Genomic DNA, 26,407 nt, shown 5'->3' on the forward strand with positions numbered 1-26,407 from the left:
TGCCTCCGGGAATTTGTATAGTAAACAAGATTGAGCTCGTGGGGATACGCTGTGCTTTGCCTTTCGTCGCAGCGGGATGCTTTTGTTCCATCGGCGGGAGAAAATTATAATAAAATTATTGATACACTCAGGCCACATAACAAACTTACGTTACATTTTTGTAGTGTAACATTTTTATCTTCGTAAAATCGTATTCCCTTTCACTAACCTTGCCTGTTCTGTGATGTTGCGATGCGTTACATCGGTCCTTATAATTTTATAGTTTACTCAAAATACATTTCATACTTGATCTATTTCTTGAAAAAACTGACGAATCAAATAGAATAAATACAAGATTAAAATAACTTTTTATATACAAAGTTTTAAAATTTTCTGTTGAATTATTATGCTCAATATGCTCAAACTTGTACTTGATATGAAGTAAATAAAAAACAAACAAATATAGAATACAGAAATGTCATTTTGATTTCCATAGTAACGCACGTATATATTAATAATTTACTTGCTAGGACCACCCCCTTAGCAACCAATAATATTTTTTTTTACTTTTTACGGATTTTTCTGAAATAACTTTCCATACAAAACAAAATTAACTGAAAATGAATTCAATTCTGCTTAAAAATGGTTAAAAGCATTAAAAGAATGCATTGTCGTCGTGTTCTGATATATTCTAAAAGTTTCAAATGTCTAGCTAGTTGGGAAGTTAGTTAAAAATCTTCAATCGTCCAATACAAATCTTGGACAAACAAGAAAAAATCTGTACTGGACAAACAAGAATACGAGCTAATAAAAACATACATATTGTATGACAGCTATGACATCGTATTTACACTCTGTGACACCCTATGACACAGGACGCCAACATAAGAAACGGGTTTTTCGACATATATATGACCAATCGTCATAGAGTGTATTTGAAGCATTACATTTTTGGAGAAATTCATGTACAACAAAAAAACACCGATATATTAAAAATATGCATGGTTAATTTTATTAACAATATCTAGTGTTTTGATACAAATATTGTATTTTGATTATTGGTCATACATATTAAATAGGTACCTACATCAAATACTTTTCTTTCTTTCTTTTTCTTTTTTTTTTCATTACTTTTAACACCCATTTAATAAGTTAACGTGACTGCTTTTAGTTGTCATGATGAGATTATTTCATCCAGTTGTAGTTTCTGTTAATATTTTTGCATAGTAATTAAACTTAATAGATAGCAAGCGACATAATTGAGTAATTTTAGAATTTCATGTCTACCGACGACTATAAATATTATCTATAATAATAATTCATAATTGTTGTATTTGACGATTATTAAAATGCACCAATGGCCTTTCGATTATCGCAAAATATGTAAACGGCTAATAGTGTGTTGATTGACTTCAACCGCTAGTATCTCTGTACCCACCGTGTAATAGTCGTCCGTTTTAACAAATTATTGTATTTTGTTCAAACTAACATATCGTGCTGTGCGTGGAGTTTTTGTATAAATCAGTTTATATCAATTTGCTAACGTCCATAAGTTATTTTTTATAAGTTTTCATCGTTAATTTTTTATGTATAAGTAGTGTTATATACATTTCTGTAGTGTATGCTTTTATCACATGACTGTTTGTATTCGACGTGTTATCCAAGATATCCGTTTATCTTAAAGATAAGGCGTCACAGATAAGTGTATTCTGTGATAATAAAGTTCATCAAAACTTAGCTAAATACAATGCATGCTGTTAGCTACATACCGATGCTGAAAGAAATCAAAGAAGAGGTTGAATGTTTTCAATGTGCCCATTATGTGTAAGTTATTTTCAACCAGTATGACGTCACATCTTGAAAAATTTTCTAATCAACCAATGGCATATTCAAGGCATATCTAACTTCAAATATGTTCTCTATCCAACATCAAAATTGTCAGTTATTTATTAAATTTACCAATGTATTGTTGTTTTTCAACTTATTTTATTAAAAAAAGTTTGATATTTGGCTCATGACACTGAAGCGTTAGAAATTAAACAACAACACCTGTCTTTATCACAAAAAAATACATACATCGCGAAAATTATTAATTTGCACTCACTGTCAAACTATTAATTCTCGTACTGTGCAAAGGGCTTCCTTGCGTGACGGTAAGAGGAAAATACCCTTTAGATTATAGCAATTCACAATATGTTCTTTTTCTCTCACTACTTCAGCGGGACGTGAATGATTCAATACGAATCAAGTGACACGACGAGATCATGTAGGCTTCCTCATTGTTAATTTAAAAATTCCTTTCATGGAAGCTTGTTTAAAAAGTAAAAATATAAATTTTAAATACTTCCCCTTTAAATTTACAATTAAATCATATTATATATACACTACATTATGTATTTAGCATATTTTACGTTTTTCTTAGCTCATATTTTTGTCCGGTACAAATCTTGCAATCGATTTTAACTAACTTCCCGACTAGCTAGACATTTGAAACTTTTAGAATATATCAGAATACGATGCCAATGCATTTTTTAATACTTTTAGCCATTTTTAAGTAGAATTGAATTCATTGTCAGTTAATTCTGTTTTGTATGAAAAGTTATTTCGACACCATTATTGGTTGCTAGACGTGCGTTACTATGAAAATCAATATGACATGTGAAGTACAAATTTTTTTGATCGTTTAAGCTAATCAAGTCAAGTTTATATGGTTCAACAGAAAATATAAATACGTTGTATATAAAAAGTTCTTTTTATCTTGTAATTATTATAATTTATATTTAATAACAATAATATGTAAATAAATATACAGTAAGTACTCCATATCGTCAAAAAACTCAGATTATTAAATGTATAGATCAACATGTATGTCAGACGAATGTGTATAATTAAACGTAGTAGGTACAACTAAAAATTATATTCCTTTGCCGATAATCAACACGATTTGAATCACCCAACGATAACAGAACCAAATGCAACAATGTACACCACCATATGTTTATATGTTTAAAAACAAACCAAAACCTAACACAACCTACCTACCGATTCCTGAATTACAGTAACTTGTTTTAGCATTTGGCTTGGGTTTAGGTCTCGAATTATAACTAACACAATTATGACGAGGAAGTACCGCTATCTTTGTCCCATAATATTATTCATCAACATTTTTTTTATTTTAATTCCTAAATCGGTTAGTTCTAGTTCTTTACAATAACAACTCAAAATTTGATGTTTTTAATGATAAAAATTATTTAATTTAGATAAAATTTGATCTTTTATTAACTGTGTAATAGAATAGAATAATATTTCCTGTAATTAATCTATAATTTTATTCTACAGTATACGGGAATATTTAATTTGATCCCTTATTGACATGTATCATGCCATTGATAATTTCTATTACTTACATTAAAAAATACAGTTTTCTTACAAATTAAGGGTTTTAAACTGAAATCAGAAGGTTTGTCGATTCGTTTCCGTATATGACACAGGTATCAAAATATCCTTTATGTTTTTTTATATGATATACAAATTGCTTTTACGTGTGTCGTAATATGATCTATAAATAAACTATAGTTCAAAATTATATATTCACATATATTTTAAAACATCTTTATTTCCCGTTATGTTTATAGTGATTTGTAACATAAACCAATACTGAGTCAACAACGTATCCAAGATAGATGATTGTAAGAAATTTAGTTACGATACAAATCGTAGTTAATTATATTATAAATATGTTTCATAATCGATGTATAGCTGACCGCGCAACATTCATTGTTTATCATAAAAATGAACCTTTAACTTTGTCGATTTCAGCAAAATCCAATAATAGCACCACCGTTACATCAAAGAGCTTTTACCAATGAGGGGTATTCGGATTAAGTATTGCCAATTAAATTCTCCTGTTAGTAGAGGCTACAAGGCTTTTCCATCTTCTTAAAGGTCCTGCGAACTAGTTGTGGTTGTTAGTTTCCAGTGCGGCGGGATTAGGAGGCCATCAAAGGGTCGCCAGATTAACTGCGATCACTTTGCGGCGGTCTCTGGACTTACAGCATATCCCTTTTATGGTTTTCCATACCGGATCTTTCCAAAAATGCTGATACGTATTACTATTTGGATTTTCCGCTCTATACAAACTGCCTTTGAATATTGGTCAGCCATTTTATTTTACGAGTCCTTTGAAGTGGCGATTATGTTTCTATGTAGTTGATTAATACTTTTGACATAATGATTAAATATATTAGTATACATTTAAATTTAAATTATATACATTTTTATATACATTATTATACATTCTTATTAATATGTTATACATTCTCTTCTTCTTTCTTGTGAGGGCAATATGTGTTATAATGTAAATCTCATGTTGTGTACGTTTTGAATTTAGATTTCCAATCTCTACAATGTTTTGTTTTCTTAAATAAATAAATAAAATACAATAGGTATGTACATTTTCAAAATATTTTAATAATACTCTCAAAACCTAAAAAAACTGCATGTGAGTACGACAGAGAAAGATTTCAAAAACGCTTAGTGATCAAGATATGAGTTAGAATGAGATGGAATAAACTGTAACATAAGCCTATATTTTACTTTCTTGAAACCATTTTACTGGTGTTTGGCCGATGTAATTTTTGACTAAAAATAAAAAAAAAATATTATTTAATGGTTGTTTTATAAACACGGTTCACTGTGATGTATCAAAAATTAGTAAGTACCTAATCTGAGAAAAATATTCGATTTGCACTATCATGGGTTTTATGTGATCATAAGAACAGTCCATTATTCAAATAAAAACATAAAATTTGAAAAAAAAAAAATGGAGAAGGTTATTCCGAAATGGGTTTATTATATTTTTCTTGACTGTCTGAATATTGAACTGACTGATGAATTTTCATCCCAATTATTCGATAATACTTATTTATTAACCTTTTTAAGATACATAAAACTTTTTGCATATAGCCCTCTCCTATTCTTATGTCCTACTTCATGCCCAATCGTAATTGATCAAACTGCTTCAGAACCTCCATAATAGACATTGTATAGTTTCCTCTATATTTAATGCTGCCATCCTAGATTATCTCATAGATTTAGCAAGTGATATGTTCATCGTCAATGTTTAGAGTTTGTTCATTTTATATTAAGACGGTACTTCAGTGAAACGGCAAATGATTTTCAACTATAGGTGCGACGAAATTGTGGACTCGTTGGCAATCGGAGAGCGAACGTCGAGCTGTGAACACGTCAATTTGTTTCGTGATGGCGACGGGGGTATTTATTCTTAAATCGTGTAAAGATGACTAAAAAACGTTACCCATGTACTTGAAAAAGAAAACATGTCAATGATTATTGTTACTAATAGAACAATAAACAGAACATCAAATGGACGCATGTTGGCTTTATATGACAAATTATATTTCATTCGGCACGCGTCATTTGCACAATCCGCGAATCGCGTAGCCACGATCTTTTTAGACAATGCCTCAACTGAGGTATAGCCTTAATACTCAGATTTACGAGGTGAGTAAGCATAGTGGTACACTATAAGCGCAATTGTATCGTGTTAAAATGTCCGAAGTAGCATTTATTTGCTGACGTCGTGGATTGTCTTGTTAATTTATTCTGCGATACTATTATCTTTTGTTACTAAATTTCATATTGTACTAAATGTATTCGTCAATCCAGCGTATTTTAGAACAGTATTTCCCAATCCGCATATATTTTCTGCCGGTCCAAAAATAGTTGTCGCCCTTTTTAAATAGAATAACAATCATCTCTAAATTACAAATCTGTTAAATTATCGTCCGGATGTTCAGCTAACGGTTTATGTGAGAAGACTTTTTCGTAGTCAGTAATAAAAACGAATCAGACCATCCGAATGGATGTCAATGTAGCACTTTGTCCGTCTGACACAACACAGTCATCAATTATTCTAGCAAAGAGGTAGCAACAGATTATACATTACTTTAAATATGTATTGATTCAAAATTCCAGTAGATCTATTATTAACAATTTATTTACTGATCGGTTTCTGGTTATTTCAATTAACAATTAAATTCTGTTATAATACACAAGTAGGTACGTGATATAAAAAAATAATAAACAAAAAAATAAAATACTTTATAAATAATAGTGTTTATTTAACTATTTGTAAGAAGTCTGCGCTATATTTCTCTTATTGTTATCGGTCCGCAGATATAAAAAGGTACACCTACTACTGAATAGTGTATCTTGAACGTCACCATACAACCGTATTTATATTGAAGTTATCCATTTTTCAAGAAACAGTAATATTATGTCGTTGTCAATAACTGTTCTAAATATTTGTTTTCTTTTGTTTCAGTGGGATGAATATGAACATAAACAACAATGTGGACTCACCCAAACCTGACCCAGATTACATCAAGGTAAAAAATATTTTATTTTCTAATTTAATGATAAAATTTAACGCGTGATCCAAATTTAGTAAGTTAAAAGAAAAAGGTCTTCTTCCATTACTTATACATTAAGATCTGCCTTCATATACAGATTGTATTTATGTCAAATTTACAGTCGTATATTTAACTCTGTTGTCGATTTACCCAACTTGTCATCTTTATTCTCAGCCCCTTAATTATTCTCCTATAAATTTGATATTTTGCAGTTATCAAGTTTAATCCACTCGGAAGCAAATTTCATTAAGTATTCACCCTTTCCAGCCGGTTGATACGATTTAGCTACGTGTGGTTCACGCTAGATGTCACCGACTGGCTATTAAATGGTCGAACATTCATAATTGGCTCGACGTTACTTTTGGTCCAAAAACATAGCATATATCGATTGGAGAAGCGATTTCATTGACTTATTTTAATTTAGAATTTTCAATTGCTCAAAATTCTCTTTATTTACTTGCATATTGGAAAATTCCGGAAACTATATTGTAATTAATTTAATTTACTCGCCGAATTGTAGAACTTATTATTATAAGTATTTTATTGTGATTAAAACTAAACCTTTATTACAGCATCGTTTTATATTTATTTTATAATTAGAAAAAACATAATAAAGCTGACAAATACGAGAGAATTTCACGTGTCAATATTAATCACCTAAAAATGACCACAATGAAAGAGTCTTTGTTGCGTCTGCTGAAAATTTCATTTATTTTAATCATTTAATCTTTTTGCCCACTTGAAAGTATCAATAAATATTAAAGTAAATTACTTACTAAGTAAATTTGGCTTAAACAGTGAAGTTTATAATATCAGACTGTGAGGAATAGTTGTAAGCCATTCGCCCAACCTACTGGGTCCTTATGCTTAACCAAATTAACATTAAAAAACGACATGCAATTATGACTACCCCTCCAGTTCGAAACAGTTACTCACTACTTCGTATTTATATAAAATAATTATACTTTACAAACTAGTCCAATATGAGTACAGATAATTAACCTTTTATTAATTTCTAATTTTTTTAACCATGTCCAATCCTAAGGAGATCATAATGGGCCTCCACAGAATGGAGGTTATATAAACGGATTTGTTGCTTTTACAAGAAGTATGTGTTAGCCACTTGCTCAACCTCATAGGTCCATATTCTGCGTTCAAAGACATACTGAAAAATAAAATGTTAGCCAGACGGAATAAGGTATATTATTAATCATTCATACGCCAATTAACAATACAAAAAAATGTTTTGCACTATTATTATTCAATTACAAACTGTATAATATTTCTATTTAGCCCTGTAGGGTGTAGGTCAGGGACGGCTCTAGTAAAGGAGCAAAGTGTGCACTGCACTCCCATCATCGATTAAATAAAAATATATAATATACAACCCCCATGTATTCCGAAAAATGCGATATCGGAAACTTATACGAAATCAATCATTTTGAATTCCGCGCGTATTCGAACATGTGATTTCGACGCGCCAACGCCACCGTCTACCAATACACACGTAACTACACCAATGAGACGCGACCAATACACACATGCCTCCATCGGTGAGACATGCCAAGGAGCAAAATTCAAAGTGTACCTTGAATTTACACTATTTTTCACGCATACATTTAAAAATTTAGATCGACAAATGAGGCTAGTAGAATCAAAACCAACAAAGTTCTATAAGACTACATGAATCTTCGTTGGAAATGATGTTTTCCAAGTTAATTCTTCAGGAGGTTGCCTGTACCTAATGCCATAGCACACAAAGCTTAACTCGGCGTTCGGACAATAAAATCATACACTGGCCGATATAAATATTCCAACACAAGCGCTTAGGCCACGCGTCGAGATATAGTTGGAAGCCTAATTATTGATGACTAATGTCATGTCGATGCATGCAGTGCAAAAATAGAAACATACCTATTCCCGACTTATTTATCAAACGGTTAGTTTAGTAAGTTTAGTTCAACGTAAGCCGCTCCCGGTTTCACCGATTTCGCCGATATTATTATGCTAACGTTGGTGGATTAATTTTTTTATTTTCATTTTGAGATTACCCTATTACTATTAGTGTTTCAATAGGTAGGTATCTTAAATTTGATCTACACACAGTTCAGTTCAGCTTGTTAATTTGGTACTTAGGTGCATTATGATTTTAATCAGGTGGGTATTCCACAGAAAGGCTGTTATTGAGAATAAATAGGTACTTAGGTGTAGAATTGTAGACGTAGGTGGGTGGGTAGCTTTTAACAATTAATTAGCCTAGTGTTTGCCGCATTGAAGTAGGTACCTAGTTACATAGGACTTATAATAGGTATCTATTATTACGTTTATTTTGTACAGATAGGTAGGTAGGTATCTATTCAATAAGAAGGAACATGGAGCATAGGTACTGTCGTTGAATGAGAATTTTACAAGTGAAATTATTATTGTTCATCGTTATTTTAATTAGCGATTCACATCGAGACGGATGACAGTTTACATTGGCCGACATTATTAGCTCAGCCAAGTATTCATTCATTGAACGGTACCTACCTACCTATTTATAATTTTTCTTATTTGAAACGATAATGGGGCCCTATTTCGTGGTCGATTTGAGATTAGGTGGTACCTATTTTGATAGGTAAGTAAGTACGATAAAAAGGCCCCATTTCTTTTGTGGTCATTTTGAGATTAGGTAGGTATCATTAACCTTATCATTAGGTAGGTAATTGTGTAGGTAGTATGTCGATAACTACCCACTGTCCTATAGTTTAATGGGAATTAATTTTCCGAGTCGAATTCATGAAGCAATTATTATTCACATCGGCGCATCATCTATCCTATAGGTGGGTAAGTATAAAGACTGCTTTTGGATCACAATAAGTGCTAATACTTCGATACAACCCTACCTTGGATAGCTGCCGTAGCGGCAGAATGTCATCAATGGGAATTTAGAGCATAAAGCGACGATTCAATTCAATAACGTCATCGTAGGTATCGTGAAAATGCATTCATTAAACGAAGTTGCGATTTTATATGACAGATCACAGCACTGTCGTGTCGCGGGAACGTTCTGCGATTTGAATCTGACATGGGCTGATTTTAAAGAAAATACCGAAGATATTAATTTTTTCCACTCAATATCGACGTTTCGGCTTAAATATGTTCAATAAGCATGTCACTCATGTTAAATGTGCCGAAATTCCTTCGTTGCAAAGTTTATATCATTTTTTGCAGTTCGACGTTTAACATAGGGGCAGATTGGCAATGCGCGGAGGTGACATTTATTTTTTATAACTTTTATTATAACTATCTTATTACTCGATGGACAACGCTAAAACTTTGGAATATGTAAATATGCATCATCTGAAACATATCTACAATGCGGCCGCACGCAATGAATTTTTAAAAATCGGCGGTCACAGTTAGAGTTCCGTAAACAACGCGACCGAATTATGCCAAATTATCAGCTATGTTTCGCATTAATCATTTCAAAATCATACGTATATTTAAAATGTGTACTGAAGAGAGCTAGCCGCCTACCTAGCCGGCTGGCTTTATATTTTAGTAAATGAATTTTTTTAAATCGGGTAATTTAATACTTAATTATAAATAATGAATAATTATTATTAACGTGACAAATTTAAATTTAAAAATGAACTAATAGTCTTATACAGTAGAGAAGATTTCTACGTTACTGTTGGAGCATTATTGATACTTCAACTTTTCACTAATAATAATTTACTGGAAGTATTTGGCAAAAGTGTTACCCTATTAAAAATAATTTGTACAATCCCGATGATTTCAGTGGGAAGTGAGCGTTGTTTCTCAACTTTAGAAAAGGTTAAGTCATTTTTGAGAAATACAATGACTCAAGACAGGCTAAATGCTCTTGCGATGTTAAGTATAGATGTTCGTCTTATCGACGTGTTTTCAAAATCGATGGAAGATGGACTTCTTGTATAAATAGGTGAGTTTTTTTGCACTCCCTCATATTCTTGTCACCGGCCGCCACTGGTGTAGGTAGACGTTTATTGCTGATCATAGGCATATCCTATTTTCCTTCATTGTATCAGGTCCTGCAGCTTCCGCATCCAACTCAGTCTGGCGGCTCGTCCGTTATTTCCCGTTCATTTTTTAGTATAAAACTTTTCTTAATTTCCATTATGAATAGTAACTTCAATAATATCACAAAGTATTATTTTTACTACTATGTTTTTAAATATTTTGCAGACGATTCTATTCTCGACTTTAACTTTAGCTTACCTACCCTAAACTACATATCCGTTATTAAAAAAAATGGAAACACTAAACACAGACACCTTATTCAATCTTAATAAAATAACCCAATAAATTTTATACAATAATATTATATTTTGTAACATGTTTCCACGAAATCAAAAATGTAACACATCATTTTATCTATTTCCCCAATATATATTTTTTAATTTTTATTCGTTTTATTACTGAGATTGAAAAGTAGTTTGAATCGTCATTTTATACAACTAAGGCTCTACAGCACAGGTGCGGGTGAATTGTTTGATAACCTTCGCAAAATCATGCTTGTCAAAATCTACCTTCAGTATAATAAGCCTCATATGGGGAAAAGCCATTAAAGTCCTCCCATGTCAGTGATACGTGTAGACACACTAAGACACCCGAACGGTTTTCTCCGTGTTTTATGACATGGCCGGGATCCGGGGTCCATAACTTGCTATGGCCGCATCAGATAGCGGGTCAAGGTCGCGGCTATTATGCCCTGATAGATTGGCGAGCTTTACCAAAGCTCCCGATCTGCTCGCTTGGCGCGTACCACCCGGATTGCTCGCTAAAGGTCGACATACTATACGCGAGCTACGAAATATTTTGCAGAGCTTTCTTACATTATCCTCTATGAACTTTGTGACATTTACATAATTCAATAATTATAAAAACACCACTTCTAATTCAAAATTATATGAAATTTGTAAACATATGCAGTGCTTTTTACTGTGGATACCCAACGATATAAAATATATACTTGGTTTTTTTAAACGTATTTATTTGATGTATGTATTTAATAAAATCATATGAACCTTACAGCAACATCTTTAAAATCTTCGGTGTTTACTGACAATATGGTGAAGTTCATCAAAATTATAATATGGAGTTAAAAACAGTGTTTAAATATGTGTTTATTTATATTATGTGTTTATTTATATTACATAAATCGTTTCACTATCAACCCTGCGGAGTATACATCTTTCTTAGATTGACATGACAATAAGCGCAGAATATGTTGCTCTACTGAATGAAATTTCACGACCTGTGCGTGGAACGTGATAGAGTGAAGCTATACAGATCAACATTGATCAATCACTACGTCATTTCCGCGATGCCTTTACAGACTTTGTTAATATTATCTAGAAATTTATATCAATATCAGTTTAATAATAATTTTAACAATATACAGAAAATAAAATTCTTGTATTGTATCAATTATATATGTACATATATTATATTGTTGCGGACAAATACAAAGGTTGAAGATGCCGGATGTATGAAAATGTTAAAATAACAAATAATTTGTCAATTTCTATCAGATTCATCACTTTCAACACCTGACTTCTCTATTTCAGCAGAGTTTCAGTGCACAGAAGACACTTTATGTCACTAAATACATATTATAACGGCAGAGCAAGTCAAGATTCTTTTTTATATTCTAAACTCTTCCTTTAAACACCAATGCGCATAGTTGCTACACCAGTCCCTTGCATTTTCATTTCGGTACAAGGAAGTGTGACACTAAAATCTTTTCATTCTAGACACGTTTATAACGACATGGAATATGAACGTGCACAAATTCCGGCTAACCCAAATCAACCCCACTAAGTCGATAATTAAAATATTCTTAACGAAATTCATTTACGTCTTAACGTTATTTAATTATTATGTTTATACATTAATAAGATTGTGTTCTGCTTTTATCTTCTGTAGCAAAAACATAAATAAATCATGTAAAGTAAATATAACCAATCTTTAGAATGTAATATAAAAGTGTATTTTTTCGACGATTTTGAACTTGTGTGTCATTTAAATTACATTACAAAAAAACACGATAAAATCTATAATTTCTCATTTGTTTACTCACTAAAATATTCATCATTAAGAACACAATTTAGAACGACTTGTCTGAAACAATGATTTACTTACAATATAATTGTGTCTACAGTGTAAACCGTTCAAACTTTATCCAGTATGCTAAAGATATCCAATATTTACTCACTAACCACTAATTTGACAAACATGACAACTATGAGTTTTGTTACTAAACAACAAACAATTTTTTTAACAGTATTTTCTGACCTATTCCAAGTATTGGTGTACTCAACTAGAGTTATACAAATAGTCACTGTTTTAATAATACGGAGTTAGACAACTACTAAAACTTTCATTCATTCCGTAGGTACTCTAAATATCAAAGTTTAAGTTTATATAGATAACGGCAATCACCGGAAAATTATAAATTAGCGGTAACGTGTCGACCTATGTCGTGGGTCCCGAGCTCGTATTCCTGGTCTGGCAAAAATAATAATTACATATTATGTTTTCTATGAGTATTTGGATGATATGTTAATAAAACCTTCACACTGTGTAGGCCCATATGTTCTTCTTAAAATCGAACATAACCGTGTATGTTTTTCTCTTTAATAAGGGTAATGGCGCTCAAATTTATGCAAACTGTCTTCCTGTACTCCCGTAAGGTTACATTTATAAACTCATAACAAGTAACGGTCAGATACTAACTTTTTCGTTTATTACACCGCAGTATACGCGGTAGGTATGCAAGAAAAACATGATCTCTTTTTCGTTCAGCACCTTCGAACTCTCTGAGCTATCTTCTCTTTTGATAATGTTTCCAAATAATAAAATAACAGATTAATTTTCTATCTTTTTCTGGATTCTGGTTTTGTCTTTTTTATCAATGGCCTTTAAAAGCAAATATTTTTTAATAAGTACTTAATTCAAAGAACGTTGAATAGTACCTACACTGTATCGTTGATTTTTTTCCTTTTAATTTTCCTCTTACAATTTTCCGCGAGCGGTATTTATACAAAGATATTTTTTATTGTAAAATACATCTAGTCTCTTTAAACTGTGTGTAAGCAAAGACGTCGTGTTAAGAATTCGAAGATTTGGATTCCGAGCACGTGGTGTTTATGATTCGGTCGGAAAAAGTGTCTCACTAAATCGTTCGGTTTAAATTCTTTACTAAGGTTTACTGAGCCTTAAATGCGATATCTTTTGAGCCAACTTTTTGGGAATACATCTCGTCCATCCATTTTCTTTTGAAACACTCATTAGTCTTCATTAGTTAGTGATCTATCTTGTTAAATAATTGATCGAAATAGTTTTCCAATAAAGTTGGTTTAAATATATTTTCTAACTTCAAGATAGAAATAATCCAATAACACTGAAAAAATATGTTATGTACAATATAAAATAACAACTTCCACTTATAATTTTATTTTTGTAAAAAATTTGAATAATTTACTCTCCAAATTCTTCAACAGCTTTTGCTATTGGTTAACAGTTTCCTATGACTTATTTTTTGATTGAATATCTATTTTTTCACATTTTTTTTAGCTCGTATTCTTGTTTGTCCGGTGGTTGTTTATCCAGTTCAAATCTTGCAATCAATTTTTAACTAACTTCCCGACTAGCTAGACTTTTGAAACTTTTAGAATATATCAGAACATGATGCCAATACATTCTTTTAATACTTTTAGCCATCTTTAAGTATAATTGAATTCATTTTCAGTTAATTATGTTTTGTATGAAAAGTTATTTCGGGAGAAATCCGTAATCCAATCCACTATTATTGACTGCTAAGGGAGTGGTCCTAGCAACTAAATTATTAATATATACGTGTGTTACTATGGAAATCAAAATAACATTTCAGTATTATATATTTTGTTTGTTTGTTGCTAAATAGCAAAAAAATGATTTGTTGACAATTGCCTAATTAATTTGTCCTAAATTATTATTACATATTTACAAGTTTATATGATTCAACAGAAAATTTTAAAACGTGATATATAAAAAGTTGTAATAAGTCTTGTAATTATTTTTTTTTATCGTCATTGTCTTTTCTTTTTTGTTGAGAAAATACAGTTATTTTATGCCGCATAGTGATGAATCTTTGTTTCTTTTTCTTGTTCACAGATGTTCGTCGGGCAAGTGCCACGCTCGATGGACGAGAATGACTTGCGGATCATGTTCGAGGAGTTTGGTAAAGTCCATCAGATAAACGTTCTCCGGGATAAGGTCACTGGAGCAAGTAAAGGTGAGTTTTACCCCTCACTACCCCGACTCACTTCCATTATTTATTTCATTTCATTAGTAACACGTTTTGTGATTTATCTGTGAAGCTGTATTACACCAATGAATCCTGTACCGGTTGAAATAATTGATACCGATATTTGTCTGCTGTACTAGTAGAAGTAATTGTCCGGTGTGCGCATTTAGAACTAAGCTCATGCATGACACTAAAATATACTGAACGATATCGCAACATTCGAATGATGTGCCATCTTTTAGCGGACAATTTATAATGAAGTACATTATTTATTTTTTTATTATAGTACAAACAGTTTATTATAATCATGATAATTCAAAAAACACGCACATACATAAATCTCTTTTATTTTAAATCTATGTTTTATGATAAAATCATTAGGTATATTTTATGCACAAAATCTTAAAAAATTTAAACAATATTCAATAGTTACAAATATATTTTTCTCCCGATAATTAAATTATGATAATTATTATCAATATATAAATATCCTCATAATTTTTCACATCTTTTTGTAAAGTGCTTCCATCTTGTCAGTGATTTTTAATTTATTCGTTTTTGGATACATTAATATTTTTTTGTTATTACTCCTAAGCATGACAATGAAACCTGTTTATTTAATTAATAATTGAATGATTATAATTTCATGTTCTAAATGTTTTGTCGTGTGATTTTTGTTCTGTATGGGATTATGTGCCTAAGAGATCATTTTTAATTATTCTTCGTACTGATTTTCTCCAATGGAACATCAAATAACTATAGCTACAGCAAGTAAAAAAATTGCTCTCGTAAACGACCTTTCTTATAGACATCTGAATCTGCTAACACAAATTTCATTTTTTGTGACAGATGAATACAGATTAATGATGTTGAATAATAAAATATATCGCCTTTGCACTAACGGTGCAAATTGCAAATAATACGCATTCATGTATTTATAATATTGATGTCCTATTTTGCTAACTTGTCCGCTTAAATAATGCCGTATACAATAATTTACATCGTATGTGGTTTAAAAAATAATTATGTTTACATTGCAATAATTGCAATAAGGGTGCACATTGCAAATTCGCATTCATGTATTTGACCTATTCTGTTATTGTGTCCACTTTAATATTATTGAGATGTTGTATGTAAGGGTGTGTCCTGTATGAAGGCGGAGTATTACGACTGGTATACTGGCGTACGAATAATAATCGCTGGTACGCTTATAATAGGTTGTTTGCATTCGTAGACATAATTCTACAAAATGCATAAGTGAACGATGTTTTAATGTGTATTTGCGAATTATTCATTTTCAAGTCATGTAGATACCGATCTATATTAACCAACACCAGTCGTGAGAATCAGTCTTAAGTCAATGTATTGGAGTTAATCATCGTTTTCTTCGTGAAGGAGAATTTTTTAAGTGATCTCTTTGTCTCAAGTGGAAAAAAATTACTTTCATTAAAGCAGAACGAAATGATGATGGAAGCATCCAAGTATTTTTTTTGGTCGTCTAGTGTCCTTGTTTGTATGTAACCGTTATACACAAGTATGTTTTGTTGCGATCTGTTGCAGGGTGCTGTTTTGTGACGTTTTTCACGCGAAAAGCGGCGCTGAAAGCGCAGGACGCGTTACACAATATCAAAACGCTAGGCGGGGTGAGTTCCGCTTGTTATGTCACTAGATGTCGTGAATATATCTGTGGTGCTCGGGTCAAACTACATATTTATTATTATTTCGATTATTATCGATCGAAATAACAGTTACATTTTTTTACAGTGCTCTATTATGAAGTTGATGTTATAAATATACGTAGTTTCACTCGAACCTCACAGACGTTATCGGAAATAACACTGTAAAACGTTCTATATTCATACCATTTCAAAAATACTTATTTTGAAAGTAATATTATATTTTACCAGTATTTAAGAGCATGTGGTCAGTATTTTTATTAAAATTGTCAGTACGTACTAATAATGTGCAAATATAGCTTTTAAATACATTTCGAACAAAATCTTTAATATTGTTTCAGATATTAAATTTATTGTTTCAAGCGTTTACAATTTTCGTTTCTAATCGCAGTATATGTTTTACGAGGAATGTTTATTAATAATTTCTTCTCCTTTCTTCAAATTAAACACACATCGATGAAACATGTTCTGGCACTATAAGGGACGTTCATTTTACAATACTGGCCATTTGTATAAAAACTGACTTAACAATAAATTCAAAATACTGTAGAAATAATGCTTGCCAATAATTATTGTTACGTAGTTTTAAGATATAAATTGAATATTGAATAATTTCAGTTTTATTTCCGAGAATATAACTAACATTTATCATCATAAATACTATGTTTATATATTATAATAAACTTGTTTGTTTTAACAATAATCATAATATGGGTGATCCAATTGAGGTGGAAGATTTGAATTAATCACTATTTTTGTTCTGTTAAAGCTATTGATGTAATTGACAGTATTTATTTATATATACATAAAAATATCATAGAGGGCTATGTTGTCTAACAACATATAAGTATAATATATACTTTTATAATGTACAAAAGTTAACTTCATATGAAGTTAGAGATGAGACTTGAGATGAGTTAAGTTAACGAATTTAATGAAATATGTGCTATACTTTCTAATGTAAGCTTATCCAAAAAAACTGATTTGATTATTAATGAACTACATGTGCATCATCGTAGTGTTGCTACAGAACAATAAAAACAAAATACTTCATTTTGTAGCGTCTACTAGATGAGATGGACTTGAATCTTATGATATTTTTTTCACAAGATGGCGCGACATGGCACACAGCGCGTGGCATAGCTTTTAATTGCATTCAAAATTCTGTAGTTGTCGTCTTCTCTCTCTGTTCGGTTACATCAATTTTCCACGTAAATGTAATAATTTAATACCGAAAAACTTTTAATTTTATGACTACGTAAACCGATATGTATGTACTAACAATCTAAAGAATATGATTAATTCAAGAGCTATAAGATTATCGCAAAAATAGAGCTACAATAATAATTCTTTAATGTGAACTTTCGCTGAAGAATGGTATCATTGCAGACGAGTCAATGAATATACACATTATTTTTATAGCAATAAGATTTTTTAGTAGCATTTTAAAAAGTTATCAACGATCAAAATTGGATCAACGTGTGTTATGAATTTGTTCATATATTTATGTGTATGATTATATGTAATATTATTATCGGTTAAACTTAACACTCAACCATAATAATTCTGTTTCATATTATGTTCGCAAGCTTACATTATAATACTTCACCACAGTCTGCATTGTTTTGGCATTAGATAATTTTAAAACTTACGATTTCTTAGAAATCCCTCTGCTTTTCTACTTTATATTTATACTACATTTACTTACTAAGACCGCGAGAGATATAAAACAAAGCCACTAGATTTTTTTTCTTTTAAGAAAAATATTTCACGAAGAAATGTCTCAAGAGTATCAAATACATTGCGGTTAATATAAAACTATTTCTGTAGCTTTTTGATTTACTTTAAATCTTCATTAATCTTCCAGCAGTCAATGTTAATTAAATATATAGGTACTGGATACTTTATTGTTTATTTGTTCAAGCAAATAATTATGTAAATAATCACTGAAACAAACTCCAGTTTGACGTAAGTGCTATTTTATATGCAAAACATGCAAAACAGAGTGCGTATGAAAATTAGTGATCCCAGAGGTTTTTTGACTCAGTTTTAGGCTCCATTTCTACAAAAAAAAGGTTTCCTTCGATAGTTTTGGCACAGTAATGATATCACCTTACCAATTATTGGCAGGTGAGAACAAAACAACTTATAATTTCGTTTATCTAGAATGCCTTAGACAGTTTAAAATTGAGGCTATTGGTTTCAAAGTTGGTTAATTCTATAATCCGCAATTTTTATATAATCGCACAAAAACATAATATATTATTACAAAAAGAATATTTTCTTTTAGGAAACAAATTATTAGAAAAATAAAATTCAGAAAGCCATGTCTAAAAATATTTTTTAAATTGGTGGCTGATAAATATACCTGACTTTATAATCAATCTACGATTTTATACAATTTTCGTAAAAAAATTGAGCTGGATTTGATATTTTATGAATATATAGGTATACTTACTGTATACGATAGACAAGTACCTACTTACAGAACAACAATCAAGAAAGATATTTATTAATAAAAAAAAAAAGATAATGGCGGTAACCTACTTTAAAACCAATAGCCTCAATTGAAACATAAATTTTTACTATAAATAAGTTATTATAATAGCAGCCAAATAAAGATATCTTCTAACTTTTAAACTATGTATATTGTGTAAACGTTACTATGAGAAATTTATTCGGATACATCCACGGATAGTCTCCATACAGCCTCACGTAAAGAAGCTTTAAAGTCTCGAAATCCTCTGTTGGTAGTATTAATTAAATTTAGATTTTAATACCGTTTAAATTGCTATTATAATTAACATAAGATATTCTGATAAAATAACACAATAAATCTTGGGTCGCTATTATTTCATTATGTGGAAAACGGTGTTGTTAGTTGGTTGCCTGGGCTTTAACTCCACCTTTATAAACCGAATTTATGAGAAACAGCGTTAGTTATTTCGCAGTAATTGTCCGGCAAATTGCTTTTCCAAAGCAGTTACATCGGGAATATCCTCGTAAGTTATCCGTTGGTGAAGCCATAAAGTCGTGAAGGGCCGCCACCCTCTGGGGGTAGATTACTTTAACGAGGTAACAAACCGCCGCAGTACTTTTCTTTAGCCTTTGTTTAACTGTTACTGCATCGCTTATGAGGCCTCACATGGCTCTGCTTAATAACGCCAGCGATGGTTAACAATCAATCTTCACATAAACATTTAAGGCCGTACATCAGTTGAGGCACGGTCTAAAAAGATCGTTGCTAGGCGATGCGCGGATTGCGGGTCGCGAGTGCAAATGACGCCTGTCAAACGAAATATTATTTGTCATATAAATCCAACAAACGTCCATTTTATGTTCTGTTTATTGTTCTGTAGACTCATCCATTTCAATTCGTGACACTCAGTATGCGGGTACACAAAGCGCTTAACGTCAGCGGACAGCAGAGCCAGTCCAAAAACAAACATTTTCTTTCTTAACTTTCTTCTTTCAGCACTACGGTGCATGGTTGCAGCATCAGTCCCGTGCGGCTCCGTCTCGGGACGGAATGAGCACTTAAAATCACTTCTTTCAGACACGTTTAAAGCATCATAGAAAGCGGCCGTGCATATCCACGGTTGTGCATATATGACGGGTGGTGGTGGGCACTTTATTTCTGTTCTATTAGTAACAATAATAATATATTCACCGACATGTTTTCTTTTTAAAGTAAATGGGTAACGTTTTTAGTCATCTTTACACGATTTAAGAATTAATTGGCCCGTCGCCATCACGAAGCAAGGTGACGTGTTTCTAGCTCGACGTTCTCTCAAAATTTCGTCGCGCCTACAGTTGAAAATTATTTTCCGTTTCACTGATGCGTCACCTTAAGGATTACTCTGCTTTACTTAGTCTGAGCTGTATCTACACACTAAGTATTGTAAAAAAATATTGATAGCTAAAATAATTGTTTTGCCATTTCTATAAACAAGATAATTCTATATTAGATAAGTACATATTATAATGTATAATGGTAGATAGGTAGATATATATGTAATATTCCATAACTATATTAATTATTATTTTACCTTTATAAATTTTAGTGGTTCGTTATTCTCATAATATTTTAATTTGGTATTACCTCCAACTACTAAGCTTAGTTTTTTATATAGATAATATTTGATTAATAAATACAGAACGGTTTTTATAGTTGTTTATTGTTTCACGTCTATGTTAATATTATACACCAGTATGGCTTTATTATGTTGGTATTTTTCTGTATATTATGGGAAAACTCGTGAGGGACGATTATTCAATTGAGAGGTTATTAGTGAACTGCTTGATTTAAATGTTTGATATCGATCAAGAGAAACATTTTTTGTCAAGCCAGATATTCCAAACGTAAAACACATTATTTTCATTTAATACACAATGACAGGCTATTTACAAAACAAATTAATTTAGTATTCTCTTCAATCGCTTGTATATCGAGTGAGCAAGCTAAATTTTATTTATTTATTCATTTTTAATAGAGATAAATACATATGATACCTATGTACTAATGTTATTAAAATACTTAATTCACCACCAAATACGCTTGCACCATATATCTTATTCTCCCTTAGAGAGTAGTACCTGCCGGCGGCTAGTAATAATTACTTTCAAACATGAAAACTTACAAATCCTATAAAATGTAATTTATAATAAAATAAAATGCTACCTGCCTAAGAAATCTTAGTAAATGGTTATAAGTCACAAAAGGAGGCTATATTTAAATTGTACGTTCACCGTATAACAGTTCACCGTGAGCAGTCGTACCAGAAAGAGATAATAGCATTGATATCAAAAAATGTCGCATTATTCCAATTTTATTAGATTTAATTAGAACATTAATTATTTGATGTTGATTTGTATCAAATATCTGAAAATAATGCTGTCATATCAGGTATGACATCCTGATACTTACAAGCATCTTCTTGCCAACATACTTTTAATCATTCAGAATTTTATATACTTATACGATATTATGATTTTATTTCGATTTTACTTACCTACCTATAAACGTCTTGTTTATTACGTTCCTTAAGTGTTTTATTTAGACATGAATTTTATCTCAATGCTAATCGGTCATTGGTTCCGGATACAACATCTCACGAAGAACTCTAATACGGCCAATTGCATACGTCCAATTCTCTGGACACGGCAAAATAACTGCCGTTAATAATCCTTTATCATCATATTTAATGTAGCATATTTAATAACAACATGGATTGAAATACAGAAAAAGACGCCAAATTGAACAGAAAAGAAAAGTCCTGTACAGCCTCCACTTTTACTAAATGACTATATTGTATTCTATATTCTATAATTTCTTGTAAGCACTCACATACTAAGAAATAAAATAAATGCTTTTTATATGTGGGTATAATTACTTTTTCCTATAATAAGGCACTTAAATAATATATATTTTTCTAACACATTTAATGGTGGTATTTTTATTCCAGTATAACTGTATTTTTCTTTCACAGTTTTACGTCACAAAAAGTTTTAAAAAAAATGATATGAGGTCACAAAACCGCTCTTAGTTAAGTCAATAACGGTTTTTAGTTTATGATAAAAAGTCTCTTCATGTTTAATTATAATAAACGCTTTATTTTAATAGCGATAGCAGGCCACGTTAACATTTTTCTTATCTCTCGGAGAGCATCTACTAACTGAAACGAGAGAGAAGTAAGTTCACCCCAACCTCTCTTTCATAAATTGCCTTCCGAGCCCTAAATAAACACCTCAACTTACTTATCTAACTTTTCTTAAATAAATTTACCTTCGAATTACAAAATGTTTAAGTTTGAAATTATAAAAGCAAACGGTATTAAAGCTTGATTCAAAATTGTATTTAACGTCGTTATGAAAGTGCTTAGTAAAACAAAAGAAAAACATTTTGGAGTCGGGAGATCATCGTCTGATAATAAACTGTTAAACACAAAAATTATTTCCATCTTAACCACGGATATTTTGTATCTACAGTGTTTTTTTTTTATTGTTTAAGTTGCTAAAGGAAAGGTAATATTAAACCAAAAAGGGAATGCATAGGCTTGCAGCAGTATAGTATTAAGTACCGTCATACTAGAACTTAACGGTGAATGGCATAAAACTTGACATGATTTCGATTCAAATGGTAGATAATTGAAAATACGTACTTAATTTTCTCTCGGACCCCACAAAATAAATTTATTTTGGTACAATTCCATATTTTTAAATTATTTATAGGGGCTCGAGATTACAACATGCTCTCTTGGAAGTTACATTTTTAATCAGATGCTGAACGACTGATCCTTTATCCCGTATACGAATGTGAAAACGCCTATCTCGCCCACTTATACTGGAGGGCAGCGCCTCCTGTTAACCAGGGTACGACTTTTAAACAAAAATTAAACTGGCTCTGCTTTGGTTAATCAATCACAATAATTTTAATAATACATCGGTTCACACGTATGAAACGATGTATTATTTTGAAGTACCTATGTACATATCATGGCCCCCACATCCTCAAGCGGGCCTCCTACCTATCGCTAAGTTTAAAAGCATGTGTGACGCTCAACAGAAGCGGTTTCAAAATCGTATTAGAGGTAAAACTTTTTGTAGTTTTGATACATCTAAGTACTTGAATTATGGAGATGTCGAATACCAACACAAATAGTCACAAATTGCACCGCACAACCTTATGTCGTGTAATAGCGCCGCAGGTGACTTTTTTATTGTTAGAGCCAATTCGTGATGAGTGTTTGTCTAACATAATATCTGATCTACCCGCCACGCTGGCCCCCCCTGAGCCCGGGCCCCTAGGCCAGAGTCCTATCAGACTTCCCATTGTGGGGGCCATGGTACATCTACTCAATTTGCTTCAACTATTTTGCTGACCAAAACGATCCACCATCAACCGTACCGAGATCGAACAGCTGATGAAGAAATTATTTCACGCGCACGAAGTAAATTCTATCGATAGTTGTAAATATCAGCCTACAACTGTGGTTTGCTTTTATTGTTGCTCTTTTAGTGCAAATCGCACGATTTTGTGGAAAGCGTTGAATAGGAAACATGGTTTCAATTTAAATTATAAATTTAAACAACACGATTCTCATTAAATTCGGAGTAAATATTTGATGTCTGGTGTCGAATAACAATCACTTTGTTGGCTTTAAGGCGGGCTGGAGTGAGTCAGATAAAGCAAATAACATTTCACATGGTGTTGAGTGGCCTTTCCGCGAGATCGTCGGAAGATCACTGTTTGCCCAGTAATTTGCAGCCGGGTCGGAGCGTTCGTTTTACTTCTCGAGGCTCGTTCCAAAAATTTAAAGCTTTTGTGGTAAAGTTTAACGGCATTACCATCTTAAAGAAGTGGTTTTAATAAAATACTATTTAATGACGTTTTTTTATTTATATAATTTAGGTAGGAAACATATTATTGGCTACGACCTACGTAGTTGTCTATATTTGTCTTGTATGGCGTCAAAATGCAGAATACAATACAATAACACGCACAGAAACAAAACCAAAAAAATACCAATATACACGCACAATGTCTTGATGCGGTGTTTATTATAACGATTTTATGTCAATGATGCTTGAAATCGGAAGATTCGAGGAGGTATCTTAAGTTATATTATTAACGCTCGTCAAATCCTTCCGACACACTGTGCCGTTGTCAGTATAATTATTTTGCTTAAATACAACGGTCATTAATCATCAACTATTCATTTATGTGGTGCAGTTTTCACAAGTTTGTCAATTTATTTACAATAAAGGTATTTTTTAAAGCTGCAGAAAATAGGAATTATAAAGTTTGCAGCACCTTCGATCACAAAAAGAAAACACAACTGACGATAGTTTGCTTAACTTAAAGATAGCGTCTATGCATCTGTTCCAAAGTGTGTACAACTATTATTTATACATTTGCCATTGATTTATTATAATATTTGATATTATATGATTTCAAAACACCTAATGGTTATTTCACACAGAGTAATACATAATATATTAGTGATGGAAACACTCACAATATAATATTATATTGTTATAAAATCAAAACGATTCGATAATCAGCTGCGTTGCAATGCATGCATATGTTATGCGATCATCGCATAAGTAAAATCACTGCCATTAGAACGTACACCATTCAATTCAGTTGTTTGCGATCATCGCATTGCAATATTTTAGCCAAAATCCTTAGTAAAATTACTGGCATTTGAATGTGCCATTCAATTCAAATGTGATCATCGCATAAGTAAATCTCCATTTAAGTATTTTTGGTACGTACCCATTGATACCATGTCAATAAAGTAATGAAGACTACACTGTCCAATAAATAAATCAAGAAACCGGGCCAAGTTACGATAAGTAAATACGCACGAGGGCGGAAAACAGGACCTTTCTTCTCCTCACCGCCCATACCCCGGGGTCTCAGCCGCCCACTAATTCGCAGCCTAAACAATGAGTTTACTCACAGACTTTACTTATAGCGAAATGATTTGTTCCCTCGACTGTTTATGTAAACGAAACGGCCGCTGTACGCTGACATGTTTATTTATTCCGGGTTTTCCGTATTCATTCATTGCGAGAAATGCCCCCAAGATCTTTTATACAACTTCCTTTCCGTTGTTAACGCAACGTTTTATGAGTTGTAAAGTATGGATGTAATTATTACAAACTCCCGAGACGTCCTTCTTTGTGCTGAATCGTTGTGACTCATAAAATTTCATAGATTGTTGGGCTTTATTGAAATATGTTTGATGTGAAATACAATATGATTACAATTGGCAACAAAACCTAATAAGTAACTTGATAGTAAATGGTTGAAACAATAATTATTATTGAATTCAAGAATATGTTTGTTTTAGAATTGAATTCAAGATCAGTTTATTGATTTATGGAGATTTTTTTATTTAATCCTCTAAACAAATCTAATCTTTTTTATTTCCATGTTCGAGAAAAACAATTTCAGATGAATTTAATGAATTATAACCGTAATAACACTCGAGAGCTTTTTTTGATCATCAGGAAACCAGTGGATCTGGTAAGAAAACTGCTAAGTTGCTTCCGAATTCCTTTTTTATATTATCTTCCTGATGAAAAACCTCCAATAATTCTCGAGTTTATCATTGGTTTCAAGAATTTAAATCTTAAAGTTTTTGAAAAATAATCTGGAAAAAATCAACGTTTTTCAATATTTCTCGAGAATTCTCAAGACAAGAAATCTCAGTCACTTCCTCTATTTATGACGAGACTGCATTTTCATATTGGTTTTATTTTCTATAAATTGTCAAATACCTATTTGATATTTTTCTAACATCAACATTATTAAACACATTGATGCGGCTGCCTAGTTCGTAAAGTAACACACAGTCTCTAAAACCATGGTATCGAAAAATTGCATGTTCAATGCGTATTTTGATCTAGACTGTCTTAGAACTCAGTCAGTTGCGAAAATAACGAAAATCCATTCTCCCCTTTTAAAAAAATATGAATTCAACCGACGAAAAAATTGTAATTAACATTTTATATGTAGATATTTAGTTTAAAGACTTGACTCCTTAACGACAGCATCAAAAAACTGTGGGTTTTTGAAATATAGCAATATGTACCTATATCGAAGTTATCTCATTTCCTAGTTGAGACATTTTCGAAAATTAAAAATAGGATCTGTTGCTTTTGTATCATCGAAGGAAAAAATTGTGGAAAGCTCGTGGAGAAAAAGATTCTCTCAACTGCCCAACCAGAAAAATGTTAGTGAGTTAATGCGGGTTGATAGAAAGTTTTTGCAATAAGAAGATATATATGTTTCTGATTTTGTTACAATAATAAAATACGGCAGTGCCGTTATTTATATTTCTTAGAAATATGTATCATTCTTTCTGTGTTATAGTGTTATTTTCATTCCATTCCACATTTTCAACTAAAATAGCACGTTTACGGAACGGGTGTATTGCGACATCTCTCGTGCAGTCTCTACATCATTTTAGTATACAATAATATTATTAAATCTA

At 31.7% G+C, this 26,407-nt stretch overlaps 1 protein-coding gene across 11 annotated transcripts in view; it reads left to right on the plus strand.

The window, feature by feature from the left end:
* Positions 1 to 26,407, plus strand: part of LOC147078430 (CUGBP Elav-like family member 1) — an 807,474-nt gene that overhangs the window by 677,305 nt on the left and 103,762 nt on the right. For all 11 annotated transcript variants that reach the window (XM_085959510.1, XM_085959523.1, XM_085959480.1 and 8 more), the window contains 3 exons: positions 6,326 to 6,389; positions 14,595 to 14,715; positions 16,288 to 16,370. In XM_085959510.1, the coding sequence (XP_085815636.1) occupies positions 6,326 to 6,389; positions 14,595 to 14,715; positions 16,288 to 16,370 (268 nt within the window). The remainder of the gene's footprint in view (positions 1 to 6,325; positions 6,390 to 14,594; positions 14,716 to 16,287; positions 16,371 to 26,407) is intronic.

Source organism: Rhyacophila brunnea, unplaced genomic scaffold (assembly GCF_057557595.1).
Source record: "Rhyacophila brunnea isolate RB1 unplaced genomic scaffold, BYU_Rbru_1.0 scaffold_11, whole genome shotgun sequence".
NCBI lineage: Eukaryota > Metazoa > Arthropoda > Insecta > Trichoptera > Rhyacophilidae > Rhyacophila > Rhyacophila brunnea.